At 42.5% G+C, this 15,806-nt stretch overlaps 1 protein-coding gene across 1 annotated transcript in view; it reads right to left on the bottom strand.

Annotated features, from left to right (window-relative positions):
- Positions 1 to 14,770, bottom strand: part of PTCHD4 (patched domain containing 4) — a 76,798-nt gene extending 62,028 nt beyond the window's left edge. The window contains exon 1 of the mRNA XM_010002391.1: positions 14,222 to 14,770. Within this exon, the coding sequence (XP_010000693.1) occupies positions 14,222 to 14,770 (549 nt within the window). The remainder of the gene's footprint in view (positions 1 to 14,221) is intronic.
- Positions 14,771 to 15,806: the final 1,036 nt, after the last annotated feature.

Raw genomic sequence — 15,806 nt, 5'->3', positions numbered from 1 at the left:
ATAAGGAGATAGTTCTTATATTTGTAAAATCTGTCTCAAGATCACCTTGTAACGTGTGCCTTTTGTGATAAAATCTGATGTTCTTATTAGCCCATAGAGATGAAGGTGTTGTCACGTGAGCTTGTCTAACGTATGTTATTTAATTCTTATTCCAGACAAAAGAAGTGAAGATCATGGCATCATCTCCACTTTGCATTTCTCATTCCTTCCCATCACTTTCCCGTTGGAAATTTTCTGACATTCTGAGGGGCAGCTTTTCTTTGTATTTTCAGCCATCCCCTGTAGGAGAAGGTGTCTTGTGCTGCCTCAGACAGCACAGAGCACATTTGCAATGAAAAGCAAGTGTTCAGCTACAGCGTGTGACAACCTAAAAATCTTACATCAGCCCAAAACCTTCATCTAGAGGCTGCAGGAGCTGCTAACAGCTGCTGCTGATCACGCTCCATGGGCTGGGAGCTCTTCATCTCTATGGAGCTTTGCATTACTGAGGCCTGGGAGATCCCACACACAAGGTGCAGAAGATGTGGCGGCTTCAGCTCAGAGCATAATCACTGGTGACCAGTGAGGTTCTGGCACAGTCCAGGGACTTGCTGTGCAAATGCACAGCTGGAGAAGCTGCTTATGCTCCAAAGATCCTCTCATCTGATGCTGGAGTTTCCTTAGTCGCTGTTATTTCACAGAACTGGCTCTGCTGCCAAAGGAGGGGTCCCTCCCCAACCCTTACAGAGCCTGCACCTCCTCTCTGCCAAGTCTGGGAGCAGCAGTTCAAGTGGCACATGCTGAACTGGACTAGAGAACTAATTCAGGTTTATGCAAACTCAATGGGAGAGAAAAAAAGACATAAAGATTTAATTCCCTCCTTGCTGCCAGCTGGCTCAGGTTTTCTTTAATTCCTGTGCTCAAGCCCTGTGGTCTGGTGGTGATGTCAGCTATGCAACACCTGAATAGCTTCGTCCTCGAGGTGGCTGTATTTCATGGCTGAGTCTTTGTCCTTTCCTGTGAGTACACAGGAGCTATTAACTTCAAGCAGAGTTTCTGATTTGGATGTGCCTTTTCAGCCAGAACAGGATTCAAAATATGAAGAGTCAGAATTTAGAATCAGGCTGCCTAACCAAACCTGCCAGGATAGAAACACCAGGACTACCAGGCTGCTGACTCAGAGAGAAGAGAAAAAGGGGCCCCTCCAGAGGGCAATTTACATTTTAAATGGACTGAATCTCATTCTTAGGGTTTGTACTCCTCCTAAAGCCTACAATGTCCCAAACTAATTTAGGTAACTTCCTTAAATGCTTAAAGTGAGGTGTTGTGTGTTCCTAGATTTATATGTTGATGTAGTGCTATCGTTAAGAAGATACCAAGAGGAATATTTAGTTACTATGCAAATGCACTTCTGAAGAAATGTAGCATTTTCATTCTAAATGATGATGATGATGATTGATGATGATGATGATGGTGATGATAAAACCAGCAACAACAGCCACTTTTTCAACTTATCGGAGATGTTTTCCTGCAAGACATCAACATTTTAACATTTTTTTTCCCCAAAAAGACAGGTTACAGTTACTTTAACTTTTTTCTTTTCTTTAAAAAAAAAGGCTTTTCAAAGTCCCCTGAAGTGCAAAGTGAGTTTTCAGTTTATAGCCTATTTGGAAAGGTTTTGGTTCTGGCAGAGCAGGGAGAATTGGACTTTTAATTTTAGAACAAAAGTGCTGCAGATGGTGGGCCAGGTGATGTCTAAGCCACCTTAGGAATTCAAACAAATAAATATGTAGAGGAAAAATTCTGATAAAGTAAGCCAAAGTGTAATCAGATGGCAAAGTACTTCCAGATGATAGAACTTCTGCATTTGTCTTCTGAGTACTCTGCAAAGTCTCAGTCTCCCTGCTGCAATAAACTGCCAATATCTGGCAATCTATTCTGCAGGAAGATGGCATTTAATTTTGATTCCTTCAGTGGAAGCTAATTCCTTATTCAGATTAATGTTTTTCAGTTCTTTTGCAACTGTCTAATAATAATTTCCAAACAGAGTTTTTCAAAACTCTGTCAGAGATTTGGTGTTAGGCAAAGCTGCAGTAGGGTGGAGAAGAAGCCTTGATTTTCCCCATGAAATTATTCTGGGAAGTTTTTTTCTCATGTCAGTGGAAATGCAGGTGTCTCTAGGTCATTCAAAAACACTTCACCTGATGTAAGTATTTGTTATAAAGATTGTAAAATTTAGCATATTCCCACAGAAATTTCTTTTTCTTTGGTGATTTAAAATTGAATTATCATGGGATTCAGCTCATCTGATTCTAGCCAGTTGAAAGGTAAATGCATAATCTGAACATGATTTCTCTGGTCCTTGATGTCTCTAAAGGATGAATTAATTCATCCCCACCTAAAGCAGGTTCAGAAAAAAGTGAACACTGCTTCTGGAAGTTCACCCTTCACTCCTCTGATTGCACACTGGGTCCAGTTTAGGTTAGATGGCAAATGGCAAAAGGTTCTAATTAGAAGAAACATATCCCACATCTTTGGGATGGGTTTTCCTATCATGACTGTCTGTGTGAGCATCCACAAACTGCTAAATCATGGACCTTCAGTGGCAGGGCAAGGCCAAAGCCCAACTCTGCAGACCAGACCAGGTGCCATTTCCTGCAGCAAATGGCCTGATATTGTGGACATTTGTCAAGAGGAGAAGAAATGGTCTGACTCCACAGCCCATTTCACAAACATCTCAAACTTCTTCCTAGAGATCTGGTCAACAATCACACTCAAGTTGGACAAAAAATTGTAGAAAGAATTCAACTGAATATGTTTTACTATCCTGCTCAACTGAGTTTTAAGACTGTGTGCTACAAGAATTTTTCCCTGGCACAACTAGGATATAATTAATGAATGAAAATACTCATGAAAATGGAGGCAATTTGTGATATTAGGGGTATGAGGCTATCAAAATGTGAAATGTTGGGGAATAACAAGATGATGCACAACATGGCAGAACAACTTCAACGTTGGTCCATCCAAAACCCTCACAGTCAGCACAAAACTCCAGAATACTGTTTTCATTCTAGAAAGATAAAACAAAAGGACCAAGGCAGAGCAGTAATCAAGGCTTCATTATTTACCACATCAACTACAGACTCCAAAGCTCCATTCAGACTCAGCATGTGGAGCTGTCTTTGTCCTGCAGAACTTGATATGCAAGAAGGTGAAGGACGAAGGACAGAACCAAGTAGTGAAATGTCCATATTTGCAAAGCAGTCTCAGAGTCAGAAGTAAAACTCAGTGTTGCAAAAACCCAACTTCAACATTAACTTTGTCTTTGACCTTGGTCCTACCATTGGAGCACAACGTCTTCAAATTGACATTTGCAAAACTCAGGTCACAGGAATCTGTTCTGAGGGAGGACCCTAGATTGCCCTTTGGGGACCAGAATGCCATCAAAACTCGTCAGAAAATTGCTTTATTTTCTGTTCATGTTTCTAATTGATTTAGTTCTGCCTGTATAAATTCTCTGACTCAGGCTGCTGCTGACATCTCCTCCTTGTTTAATATCTGTGAATTTCATTCCTACACAATTCAATTCCACTTCCCAATAATTAATAGAGATGTTAGATGAGACCAGACTTAACACAAATTCTCCAAATACCCTGCAAGATACCTTCCATAAACTTATTACATTACCATCTATCATGCTTCTTTGTTTACAATCTTTCAGCCAGTTTACAACCCATGTGACTAATTTCCCACCCAAGACAGTCTGAATTAAGATTTCTACTAGGATTTACTCATAAACTTACAAAGGCCAGGGAATGGGTTAGACAGACCTTATAAACCTTTTATGCCTCTTGATGTTACATGGAAGAGGCATGAAATTACTCCTAAAACTCCAACATTTTTTTTGAGTGAATCTCTCCAGCTGTAGCGTAGCACTCCTTTGGGATGGGAAAATCAATGTAAGGAAGAGGAAGATCTGGCTTGCAGCAGAATATGAATCCTTGAATACGTGGTCCTGCACCAAAATCACCATCTGGCACCCAAAACTGCTCCTTCACAAAGCAGCATCTGAAATGTTGTCTTTTCTGTCTACTGTATCCTCACTGAAGAGGCTATAGAAAGACTCAATTCAAATTGGTCCTATAATCTCAGGATTCTTTGACTTTTCTTCTGGGCTGTTTTTGATCCTGGTTACTTTTTATTTAACTACTTGAAAGGAAGTGAAAAAATGCCCAGTTCCTTTATGTTTCCTTATAATTTTTGCTACTCCTAAGCGCAATTGGGTTTTCCACCAAAAAAAAAAAAAGGAAAAAAAAAGTATCAGAATGAATCCTAAAGCAGCATTGTTCAAATCTGTTAAGTAATGACAAATGACCTGCTTTAACTTTCCTTTTGAGGTGAATATCCTGATGGAAAGGCCACTGAGCATATGCAATTACAGTATTTGGCATTTATATAACATATTATTTTCCCTTCAAGGATGTCCTCGTGTTTCTCCCACCTCCAGAGTCTTATACTGGAGGCAGGAAAACAGGAAAAGTTGTAAGGAGAGAAGCTTTATTCTTTTAGGAGGAAAAAAAAACAGGAACAACACAAACAAACAAAAAAAACCTCAGCCCTTTTCTTTAAAATTAAATTATTCTCCAAAATGAAACATCCTTAAATGTTTTATGAGAGCAGGGGAGCTCTTATACTTGTCAAGCTTGTGAAATTTATTTTTGAGTCTCTACCTAAAGCCTAAGACTTGTACAAATCTTGAAGCCTGGTGAAAAAAAGGATCAGAACAACATCTTTAACATTTCTTTGCTGGTGTCCCAATTTTCTATGCAATTTACAATGATAAAACTGTTGTGCATCAGCTGGGTGAAGAGTGTTTTTTACATACAAATAGAATATCAGCTCTGGACAGGAAAATTAATGTTAGTTAACAAAGAAACACCACTGGTAAAGCATTTATTACCACTCCTTCCAGATGCTCCTGACGAGAAGTGTGTTTGTATTCTGGATCAAAAATCTATGTGGTGCAGACTCTATTAGAAGGTGGTTTATACTTATTTGTGAATAAAACCTCACCCAGGAGTCAAGAACACGAGCAAACTGAAGTGTAGGTTTTAAGGAGAAAAATGCACATGAATATTTCCATGTTGTGTCTGCTCAGCACTGGATCTGTCAATGTATTAAGTTAAAGAATCAAAATCTGCTCTAAGAAACTTAAGTCACAGGCCCCATCAAAGAAGAGATTGTGTTGCACAATAAACTCCCACTAAGAGCATCATTCTTCTTAATGGACTACAAATTGGTTTACAAACTGAACTTGCTTGGGAAACTGGAAGTGAGGGTCATTTGGCTCATCAATAGAGTGCCTTGGTGTCCAGCAAAAAATGGCATTAGAAGAGCCAGAGCACCCTGCTGGGGAGCACATTCATACCCACAGGGACTGGGCTGTGTCCTCAGCCATGCAGGGATCCTGCCAGGTAGAGCTGGTAGTGTGACTTTCAAACCAGAATGACCTCTCCTTCCCCAAAGTTTGAACATGGGAAATAATTTCCTTGTAAAGGAAATTCCCTTTATTTCCTAATCTACAATATAAAGTGAGAGCAAAATATTTTTTTTAAATAATACTTTGGAAGAACCATTTCAGCACACACACACAAAAAATAAAAATATTAGAAGCATTTTGTTGGAGACACATGAAAATGAAACTATGGGAACCTGCCCCTTTCTTTTCTTCCCCCAAGACAAAATCAAGGTAGACATTGTTTCACAGATGTTTTTGATTTTAAGAATACTGCAACTTGGGATAGAAAAAGATACAGCTGAGATGTTATGGGCCCCCTCTGTATGCAGCACAGGTAATGGGATTTAGCACAGGAAAAGGAAAACACTCCATGGGCACCTCTGAATCGTAGCACCCTGTGCAAAGCTGTTGACACACGTGCAAAAACACACCACGTAAGTGGCAAGAACAACACCTCCCCGTCAGCCTGACAACGTTTGTGTGACACTGGTGGAAACAGTTATACAAGGTGCAAGAAAAGCAAGACCCAGTCTTACACACGGGTGACTTTTCTGTCTTGCTTAGGTGCCTAATTTGGGCACAAGATTCGGTGCCCACCAAGCCAGTCCTACAGGTGATGTTTATGTTCCCTCTATATTGCAAGAGGATAGATATTAGGTGTTTGGACTTCCCTGTGAAAGTATCCAATGGCACCTTCCAGGTCTCCCATCAAATGTGCAGGGAAATTCACTGTAGTAGATTGGCCCATTAGGAACTTGATCTTTATTCCCAAATTGTCTGCCCTAGATACTTAGGTCTCTGGAATGTGGCATTGCCTTCAAAGACATGGGATAGGTGGGTGAGACTGTCTCTTGCCTTCTCATCTACCCTCAGAGCAGACAAGCAGGTTTTTTTGTGCAATTTGTGTTTTTAAAAGATAATTATTCTGGGAGATGCTGAAAAGTTTGCTATCATATGTTTTGAGGAAACACTACACGTCTGTGGTGCTGACCAACATTTTCCATCTTAGTTACCTACCATGACCAGACCAAAACCTTTCTCCAATTTTAGCCAGGTAGTGACATGTTGGCCTCACAACTTCCAGCTCCCTGGCTGCAGTACCAGTTTGCTAGCAAAAGGGTACTGGGGGAGGGCATGTTTGGTGCCAGAATGCAGAACCAGGGAGAAAACCTGATCTGGTCAACTCATGGCTGTGGGAGGATTTTTCTGACATCTCACAGAGTCATTTCTGGGCATACAGAATAGGCATCATACAGGAACTACCCATCAATGTATGAGTGGATTAAAGAGAAATAAAAGCTGCAGAAAAATCTCTTTGCCATACGAAAATTGCCCACCAACCAATTATTCCCAGTTTACACTTGAGCAGGTTCCACAGGAATTCTTTTAAGCTGGAAATAGCCTCACTGCCACCAGATCACACTAACTAATGTCATCAAAGATCTCCAAAGGCTTCGCCCAAAGCTCCTACTCCCAAATGGCTGAACCAGTGTAAAAGTGAAGGCAATTCACACCCAGTTCATCCAGGGCAATGACATGTGCCACTGCATGTGATCACCTCTGCAATGCTCAGGAGCTCTGTCCTTGCTCTGTCCCATTGTAGGACCCTTCACAGCCCTGCTCCCAACAACTCCCTTTACTATTTATTCTCCACATGAGCATCTTGCACTTTGGTAGGCAGGAAAACAGAGAACAGGACTAAGGTAGAGAGCAACAGAAGTATAAAAGACTTTACAGCTTGTCCTATCTGCCTGCCCTTGTCTTCCCCTCTCTTTTCCTTCATGTGCTGCACCAGCTTTCCTACGTTGTTGAAGACTTTGTTTCAGTTGTACTTAAAGCTGCTTTTCAGCTCAAGTTCCAGCCAGGCACAGCATGGCTTGCTGTTTGCACTAGGAGTGTGCAATGGATCTGAAGGGTCTGCATAAATTAAAGGGCTTTCTCCAGAAATGCAAGATCATTATTTTAATAACTCAATTCACTTCTCTCGGAAAACCACCAAGTAGGTTTTTTTCACCATGACTTCTGTAATAATACCTGTGCAGAGCTCTGATAAGGCTCTTTTATCTCTTAGTGGCTGAAAGGGTTTAATGAAGGTTTTGTTCTTCAATTACTGTTTTCAAAATGTCTATCCCAACCTTACCTGTATCAATGTTTACCAACTAAGAAAGGTATGCATGCAATGTGCATACCCCCACACACATAAAGGACATCAAGAACTCTTTTTGATGTATTTATTAATCTAATTTTCTCCTTACAAATTCTACCACGGGACATGTATTTCATCAGTTAATGTCAGTTTAAGGATCTCTCCTTTAAAGCATCTTTCTCTGGCTGGGACAATGACACATCTTATTTACTAAGGCTCAGCTATATTCTCTCACCTTATGAGCATGGTGATACCTGAATTAGTTTTAATTCTTGTTACAGAGAGCAAGAACAACCATTTGTTATATGGTTATCCTTGTTGTATGGTTGTATGTCAGGACAAGTTCAGAGCCCTCCTATGTCAGCACAAAATCATCCCCAAGAGTTAACTGAATATTTAACAAATTAAACTTTTCTTTTCTTTTTTTATCTGTCCACAGAGGAATAGTTTTCATAGGAAAATGACAAAGTGCTGCTGGACTTTCCACCTTTGGCAAGTGATTGCTATCCATATCAGATCCACAGAGAGGAGCAGTCGTTACTAACTGAAAGGACTTGCAATTGCATCTTCCTTTTCTCTCTACCCAAACAACCTTCCAATTGCTTCTTTATTATTATTCATGGCACGGCAAGGTCTCCAGAAGGCCTGGCACTGCATAAAAGGCCATGTCTCCCAGCAAGTGCTGACAAAAGTGAAGAGTGGAATAGTTGGGAAGGAAAGGCACAAAGCAGCTGACCAAGGTCACCTAAGATGTCAATAAAGAATACTTTCTTTGCAGACTTTGACATGGCCATAACTCTCAGATACTTGGTGGGAAGGAAAGAGTTCCACACCCAACTAACCTGCTGTTTATAGGCCTGGTGGATTGAAGGTGGAATTTACCCCAGAGACTGATAAAGTCATAACTGAAAAAGAATGCAAAAATAGTACCCTAAATATCATCCTTGTTTTGATAGGTTTCAGCAGTCTTTCTGCTGATTGTTCATGCTGGGACAGCCTATTCTGTTACAGGTTAACCTGCTGCCATGTCCCTGGTGTGATCAGGATCCACAGTGTGAACTTCCTCCAAGGCAACAGGGTTGTTTTAACACCTGATGTAGCAGAACTAAGAAAAAGACTGTTCGTACTGTCGACTGTTCGTAAGCAGAGGGGGGGGTGGAGTGTTTTCCTAAAAATGCAAGGAAATCCTTCATTTCTTGGCAATGTGGAGCAAGCAGGTCACGTGGACCAGACTGTCATGCCCTTAGGAGCTGGTAGCTGCAGGGACATCCCCCAGTATGGGCAGAGCTAACCTGCTGCAGACATCAGCTGCACCAGCCACTCCAGGTGAGGTGGATGAGGAGCCCTTTCTAGTCCTGTTGTTTCCAGTATGGAAACACAGATGGAAGAACAAGGCAGCCTTTTTTTTTTTTTTTTTTTTTTTTCCCCAGATGCTTTTTCCCCAAACTGTGACCCAGAAGAGACTTCCTGCCTTCAAACATTATCAGCTTGCTTTCATGCTATTCAGCAGCTACTCTGACCTCAGCCTGACCAGTCCTGTCTTGATCTGAGAGGATGAAAACTATCTGCAGCCTCCAGCCTGCCTCTTCTGATCCTCTCCCTGCTCATGATTTATTATTTTGCTTTGACTTAGCAACTCTTGCCAGCCCCAGAGCACTTCACAGGATCCTGAGCCACCAGACTGGGACAGGTGGAGTCACACATGACTACCAAGCCACATTGCCTCAGAAAGTATCTGGTCCTTGGAATCAGAGTAATTTTATACTTGAACCAACTTTACTGAAGGACCAAACTCTTTGTGGTCATTATTGATATGCAGATGCCTACTCTCCAGTAGGTGGGCTCGGTGCCTTCGGGTCATGTAAGGAAGAGTTAAACTCTAAGCAGTTGGAAAGACCCCACAAATGTAAAAGAAGCAAGACTCGTTTGAAAACACAGTTATCAGCATGAGAAAAAATGAGAATCTGGTCAGCAGCGAGTCTGTAATTGCAGGTTTCAAGATGCTAAGTGAATGCAAGTAACTTTTCTACCTCAGCAATGAAGAATTCAATATCCAGCTGATGTACTTATCACAAAAGTGGTAATAGAGATGCCTGTTTTATTGGCTGCTGTTTATGCCAGTGTTCATAAATGACTGATACTTAATTAACTGAAGAGATATTACAAAAACCAATGTGCTTACAAAGGCTCCTTTTCAACCAACAGTTGTTATATTCATTCTGATCTGAGAGAGGGAAGTTCAAAGTTGTTATGTTTTCTCAGATAAATAAAAAGGAAAAGAAACAGTAAAGGTGAAATACCTAAAAAAAAAAAAAAACAACAAACAAAACAAAAAAAAAGCAAGCTTTCATGGGTTTTGTTTTGGTTTTGTTTTGGTTTTTTCCTTTTTGTTTTTCCTCCAGGTAAGGACTGTGCTCAGAAATAATTCTCATTCTTTGCAGTGATTTTTTGTTTCTTTTTTTTTCTTGATGAGGATGGTAAATTTGCTGGGTTATTGGCAAATCAGGATCATCAACAAACCTCCTTCCCCATACTTGATACTACAAAAGAAGTAATCCTCATGTAATCAGTAATTCTGTCTATACCAATAAATAAAATGTGCTTCAGAACACACTCTGGCTCTGGGGGCAAGGGCACAATGTATCCAAGCAGATGCACACTCCTATCCCCAGAATAGGGTGAAAATACCAACCAGGAATGGACCCTGCTAACTCCCAAGCAATGCCCTGGCACTTTCTTGGAAGTCTTAATTGACAAAACTTATGCTTGGATTTGTTAAGACTTGTCATTTAACACTTTGATGTCTGAGAGTCAGTGCTCAGTCTGGACTTGTCCAGGGTCTGAGGTCAGGGCACAATCCAGACCCTAAGCATGGGAACATTATTTTCCCTCCCTGGGCTGGGGAAAGCATGAACAATCTTGCTCCTGGATGGATCTTAAAAGTCTTCATCAAGACTTCATGCATCCAGCTTTGTTTTCCTGCTCCACCACAGTGTATCTGTATGACCTTGGGCAAGTCACTCTCTGGCTGGGCTGCAGACTGCAGCACAGTGTAGCAATAACTGTGAACAGACTAGAGAGTGTCCCCAAAGCCATGGCACCAGGAATTTTCATGCCTCCTCGTTCACCTGCCCTTTCAGAAGAATGAACTAGCCCAAAATTATTCCTCTGTTGCCACTGTGGATTTTAAACCCGTTTGAAACTGCACTGCAGTCTGCACTTGGGATATAAGTCCCATCTCTCTGCTTCTTCTCTGGTGTGTGAAGACACCAAGACTTCCAGAAGGGCAGTGAAGCCAGATGTATTCAAGGCTACAAGCTCCTCCAACACTACAGCAAGTAACAATTAAACAATCATTACCCTTCACAGCCTGATTTCTTAGGAGAAACCAAGCAGTTTCATTAGATTTTGCAGCCCAGTAACAGCTGTTTAAAAACCAGAGCTCTTTGCTGAAAGCTGCTCATATGGATGCCACAAAGTTCCTGTGAAAGACCTGTCCTGAGCTCCCCTACATCCAGTCTCCATCAGGCTCACCTGAGGGAATCAAATCAATTTGGGCTCCAGCAGCAGACAAGAAGAGGGACAGATTTCAGAGCTGCTCGCAGGGCTTGAGGGAAAGAAAGAACTACAAGATGTTTTTGCAGCTCCCCGATGGAGCAGGAGACCAGTCAGGACAATTCAATATTGCCATTTTGATTCCCAAACCAGTACAGGGTGACACTTGACCTGTGTCAGCTGCAGACTAAACACATCTGGGACACCTTTGTGGTTTGTAAACTCACCACATCATTCTTGGAATCATTTTATTTAAACTCTCGTCGTTATTAAAAGAACAAGACAGAGCAAAATCTAACAGTATTAACCAAGCAACGTGTCCTTTGAGAAAGTGAGGCAACCTAGAAGATCCTGCAGGGTCTTTATGGTGCATAAAAGTTTAGAAAGCTCCCAAGGACACGGACTGGTGAGTATGATGAACACTGGTCCACGCTGAACAAAGGCAGCCAGATTTGACTCTTGTTTGCATTCCCATGAGGTCTGGCCACAACCACTCCTTCCTGTCATGAGTGAAGCAAAAAGAAATAGGAAACCTCATAGCTACAGGAGTTGTTCCCTTTGCTGAACATCCAGAAAATTATCGACCCTAGTGGGTGCAGTATATGATGTATTTCTGGTTAAATACACCTAGACACCCCAAAACAAGCAACACAGGCCTGGTTTCCACAGTCTTTCCTCAGAGGTGTGCAGAGAGGGTGGTCAGCAAACAGCTGGGGAGCCTAAATCATATCAGTATTTTGGCCATGGCTTGGAGGAGAGCAAAAGATGTTTGCTCACAACTCTGTAACCCTGTAGCTTGTTAGGTGTGACAACAGAGATGAGGGAGAAGGGGCTCGCCTGGTCAATAAATCTATACAAAGTAGCAATTTATTGCCAGCAACTGGAACCAAGGAGATCAAAGGCAGTGAGGGTCTGAGGACTCGCCATAGCTGAAGTCTAGTCCAGGTTCAGGGCTGACCACAGTCCCACAACACAGTCCTTCCCATACCAGAAAAAGAAAAACTGTGGCAAAATGTGTTACTCTTTCTTCAGTAACACTCCCTGTCCACAGAAATGTGTTGTAATCATCAGCTTCTCTCTAAAGCGCAGTCGCAGATTATGTTGGTTTTACCTTCCTTGGCTGAGAAGTGGGAAGGAGGCTGCCTTCTTGCTCCAGCTTTAAACCTACATACTTAAGGACATTTATTCCTTCATCCAGAAGATGCTACACAACAACTACTTGGGGGATTGGAGGTGCTGAGTTGGTATTTGGCAGTGCTCAGGGTCAAACATCTGGGCTTTAGGAAAAAACTTTATCTCTCTGAATTATCTATCAAGTACTTATTCCAGTAATTCTCTGATACAGACCAGATAATTTTTTCCTTTGGTTTTATTTAAAAAAAAAAAAAAAAAAAAAAGAAAAAAAGGAGCTGTAGACACCCTTCTAGTAAAAAAACACACATTCCAAGGGATCCCATCCTAGTTTTGGCAAGCTCAGTTAAGGTTTCTCTACACAAGAAACTTAATCTGGATTGAGAGAGCAGAATTACTATTTCTGTATGAAGCTGGTTTATAATTATGTTAGTCCAGATTATCAGTGTTTTCCCCTAATCTAGCTCAATCTTGACTTTAGAAATAAGCAAAATAGAAGGCAAACACTTGAATTCTGCAATAGCAACAGCAAATTTGCAGTAAACTACAAGACAAATTGTTTTCAGGGATATTTAATCCAGAATAACTCCTTGTACTCAGGACTTCCCAGCAAGGACACCTTTTCATTCCCACACGCTCAACTCGAACAGCCACAACTCTGACAACAGTTACTGTCACATCTAGAGCAACGGGACCAAACCCCAACTGTCCCATCTGGCCCTTTTACTGGAGCAAAAAGACCAATAAAATCAATCTGTCTCTGCTTCAGTTTTTGAGGCAAGAAATGGCTTTGCTTTTTTTCCTGCTAAATGAACAGTAGGAAACAAACTGTAACTTCAGGATTTGGCTGGTACTTGCGAGAGCATTACCTCCCTCATCCCTGGGCATCTCTTTGAAGAAAGGGGAACAGGTAACCCCTCAAAAGCCTCCCTGGTTTACAGGAAGGACCATGCCCTCTTCCCTATGACCCGAGCCATGAGTAACTAGAGTGCCAGCTAGTTTGTTACACTCAATTCGGTAAAACCTGGCAGTGGTGCAATGCTTGAGGAGCAGGCAGATACACTGTCATTCACAGAAACTTCCTTCAGCAGCCACCTGCAAACTTATTTGCTCCCAGCAGGTTAGTCCTGCCTCCAGACGAGAGGGAAAGCAGGTGGGTGCTTGTGTGCCAGGGAAAGGCTCCCGAGATCATTTGTGCCAAACTGTTTGCTCTTTGAATTGGAAGAACCAAAACTTTTCACCTTTTACCTTGTCTTGCCTTCACTGGAAGCCTCTAGCTGATGGGATCAGTCCCAAAACTCTAGCCCATTCATTAGCGGCAGAGTTAATTATTCTCACACTGAGAGAAAGAAAAAAAAAAAAAGAAAAATCCCACCTCCCTTCCCTTTCTTTGCATGCAAGTGAAGAAAAAAAACCCCAAAAGGCAGAACACCTGAAATCCCTTCTGGCTCAAACCTCCTGCTGCTCCTATAGCACTCGCAGGGGCGGGGAGATAGAGGAGCTCACTGTGCCTTTGAGGAAAAACATCTTCTTGCCGTATTAAAGTTAAATGATCCCACCACCTCATGGGGCTGGGAAAGCGGAGAGTGAAAGCCCAGCTCTCGACCTCTCCCCGACCTCCTTGCCCCTTTTCCCCGGTGTGTTAACCCTTGGAGGCACCGCAAGGTCTCCCGGTCCCCAGGATGTTCTTCACTCCCTGCTTCCCCCCCCCGCCTCCCCTCCTCAGCCACAATAGCAAGGCACCCGTTTCAGCTGCTTCCCCAGGAAATCCCAGATCACACACATTTAGACACAGAGAGATAGAAATGATTATCTTTCTTTTTTTTTGCTGTTTAGGACAAGAAATGAAGTGCTGCCTCTTTAATTGGCAAAAGCATGCAGTAAGAGCATACCTTTAATTTAGTGTTGGGATAGCTCACTTGCACCCTGGCTGTTGTCTTATTGGAGAGGGCAGCCTGCCTCAGATCCTCTAGCACTGAAATAATATCATCCAGCACGCATTTCTTATCCTGATTTCTCAACACACACAGATGGGAAAAAGTATAATTATAGCCTTTGTAGTTCACCTTCATTTCCAGCACGGCTCGGTGGATCTGCAGGATCACATCAGCCTGATGCAAAATATTGCCTCCGGGTTTGGAGAGGAGAATCACCCTGCCATACCTCCCCGGGGTGTGCAAGTCCGAATACAGCTGGCTTTTGGATTGATCGAGGGAGAAAAGGCTGCTGGCTAAGCTCCTCTCGATCTTGGCCAGGCTGTGGCTGGGGGCTACCAGGCTCTCCAGGTCAGTGTCAGGCTGGAAGCGGTTGAGCAAGCTGAAGCCGAAGATGATGGTCAGGACTGCGGGCACAGTGAGGAAAAACACCGGATGCCTGCTCACGAATAAGCCCAGCTTGTAGAAAAACGACTGGAGCCCTCTGTGTATCACCTGCCGCAGCATCCTCCACCAGATCCAGCCTGCAGATGCTCCTGGCCGTCTTAGAAAGCACATGTGACATGTGTAGCTCCTCACCCCTTCCTGTCAGTTTCCCTTTCTCTCTCCCTCTCTCTCTACTACTCCTTTAAAAGACTGCAGCAAGTTGCAGCAAGACAGCCAAATATTGATCAATGGGGTGTGTGTGTGTGTGTGTGGTTTAGAGAATGGCCCATGAATGAACAAAGGATTGAAAATAATTTTGAGAGAGACTCTCTCATGGAGCTGTTAAAGACAAGATAAAACATTGACTTGATCTCAGTCAAAAGCAAGTGGGTGTAAGCACTTTGTTAAGCACCAAATGCTGCTACATTGGCTGGAGACTGAAGCTAGATAAAATTAGACCAGAAACATGATACATACATATGTGTGTGTATATATACACATGTCTGTGGTATAAAAGTATATATACTTTTGTAATGAAGGTAGATTTTAAAGTGGAAGAATGACTTTTACTCCAGTTATACCTTTTCTTGCCCATTACTAAATTAAGTTTTCAGATTAAAATAATCTCTCTCTTATTTGTTTCCATAATAATCCTAGGTTAGCCTCAGCTGTTGGACACGAAGCAGGAAAAGAATCCAAAGAAATTTTATGACCTCTGGTATGCAGACTGGTTGCAAAAGGTCTTTTTGCTCTTAACTTCCATGAATCTGTCATTTGCAGGCTGCAAGCTGATACCCCATACATTGGGGGGAGTAAAGCTCCCAGCCCCAAATTGCCTCCTGTTCCCTTTCCCACCCAGTTTGCAGCCCCAGGTGGCCCAGGTGGAGCTGCCCCGTGCTCCGACGAAGGGGGTCGGTGATGTCGGGAAGGGCTTGGGGCAAAGGGAGGAAGGGGGAGTGAGATGCTCCCTCCTGCTGCCCGTCAGCATCTCTCCCCCACCGTTTCCCCCAGCGTCCAGCAGTTCCCTGAGCAGTGACCCAAGAGAGGCAGGACGAGGCTCCTGATATCCTCCAGCTGGGGGAAAATAAAAAAAGAAAGAATAAAAAAAAAAAAAAAA

This window comes from Chaetura pelagica, unplaced genomic scaffold (assembly GCF_000747805.2).
Source record: "Chaetura pelagica isolate M959 unplaced genomic scaffold, ChaPel_1.0 scaffold46, whole genome shotgun sequence".
NCBI classification, from domain to species: domain Eukaryota; kingdom Metazoa; phylum Chordata; class Aves; order Apodiformes; family Apodidae; genus Chaetura; species Chaetura pelagica.
This window is presented reverse-complemented; position numbering and strand designations above follow the sequence as displayed.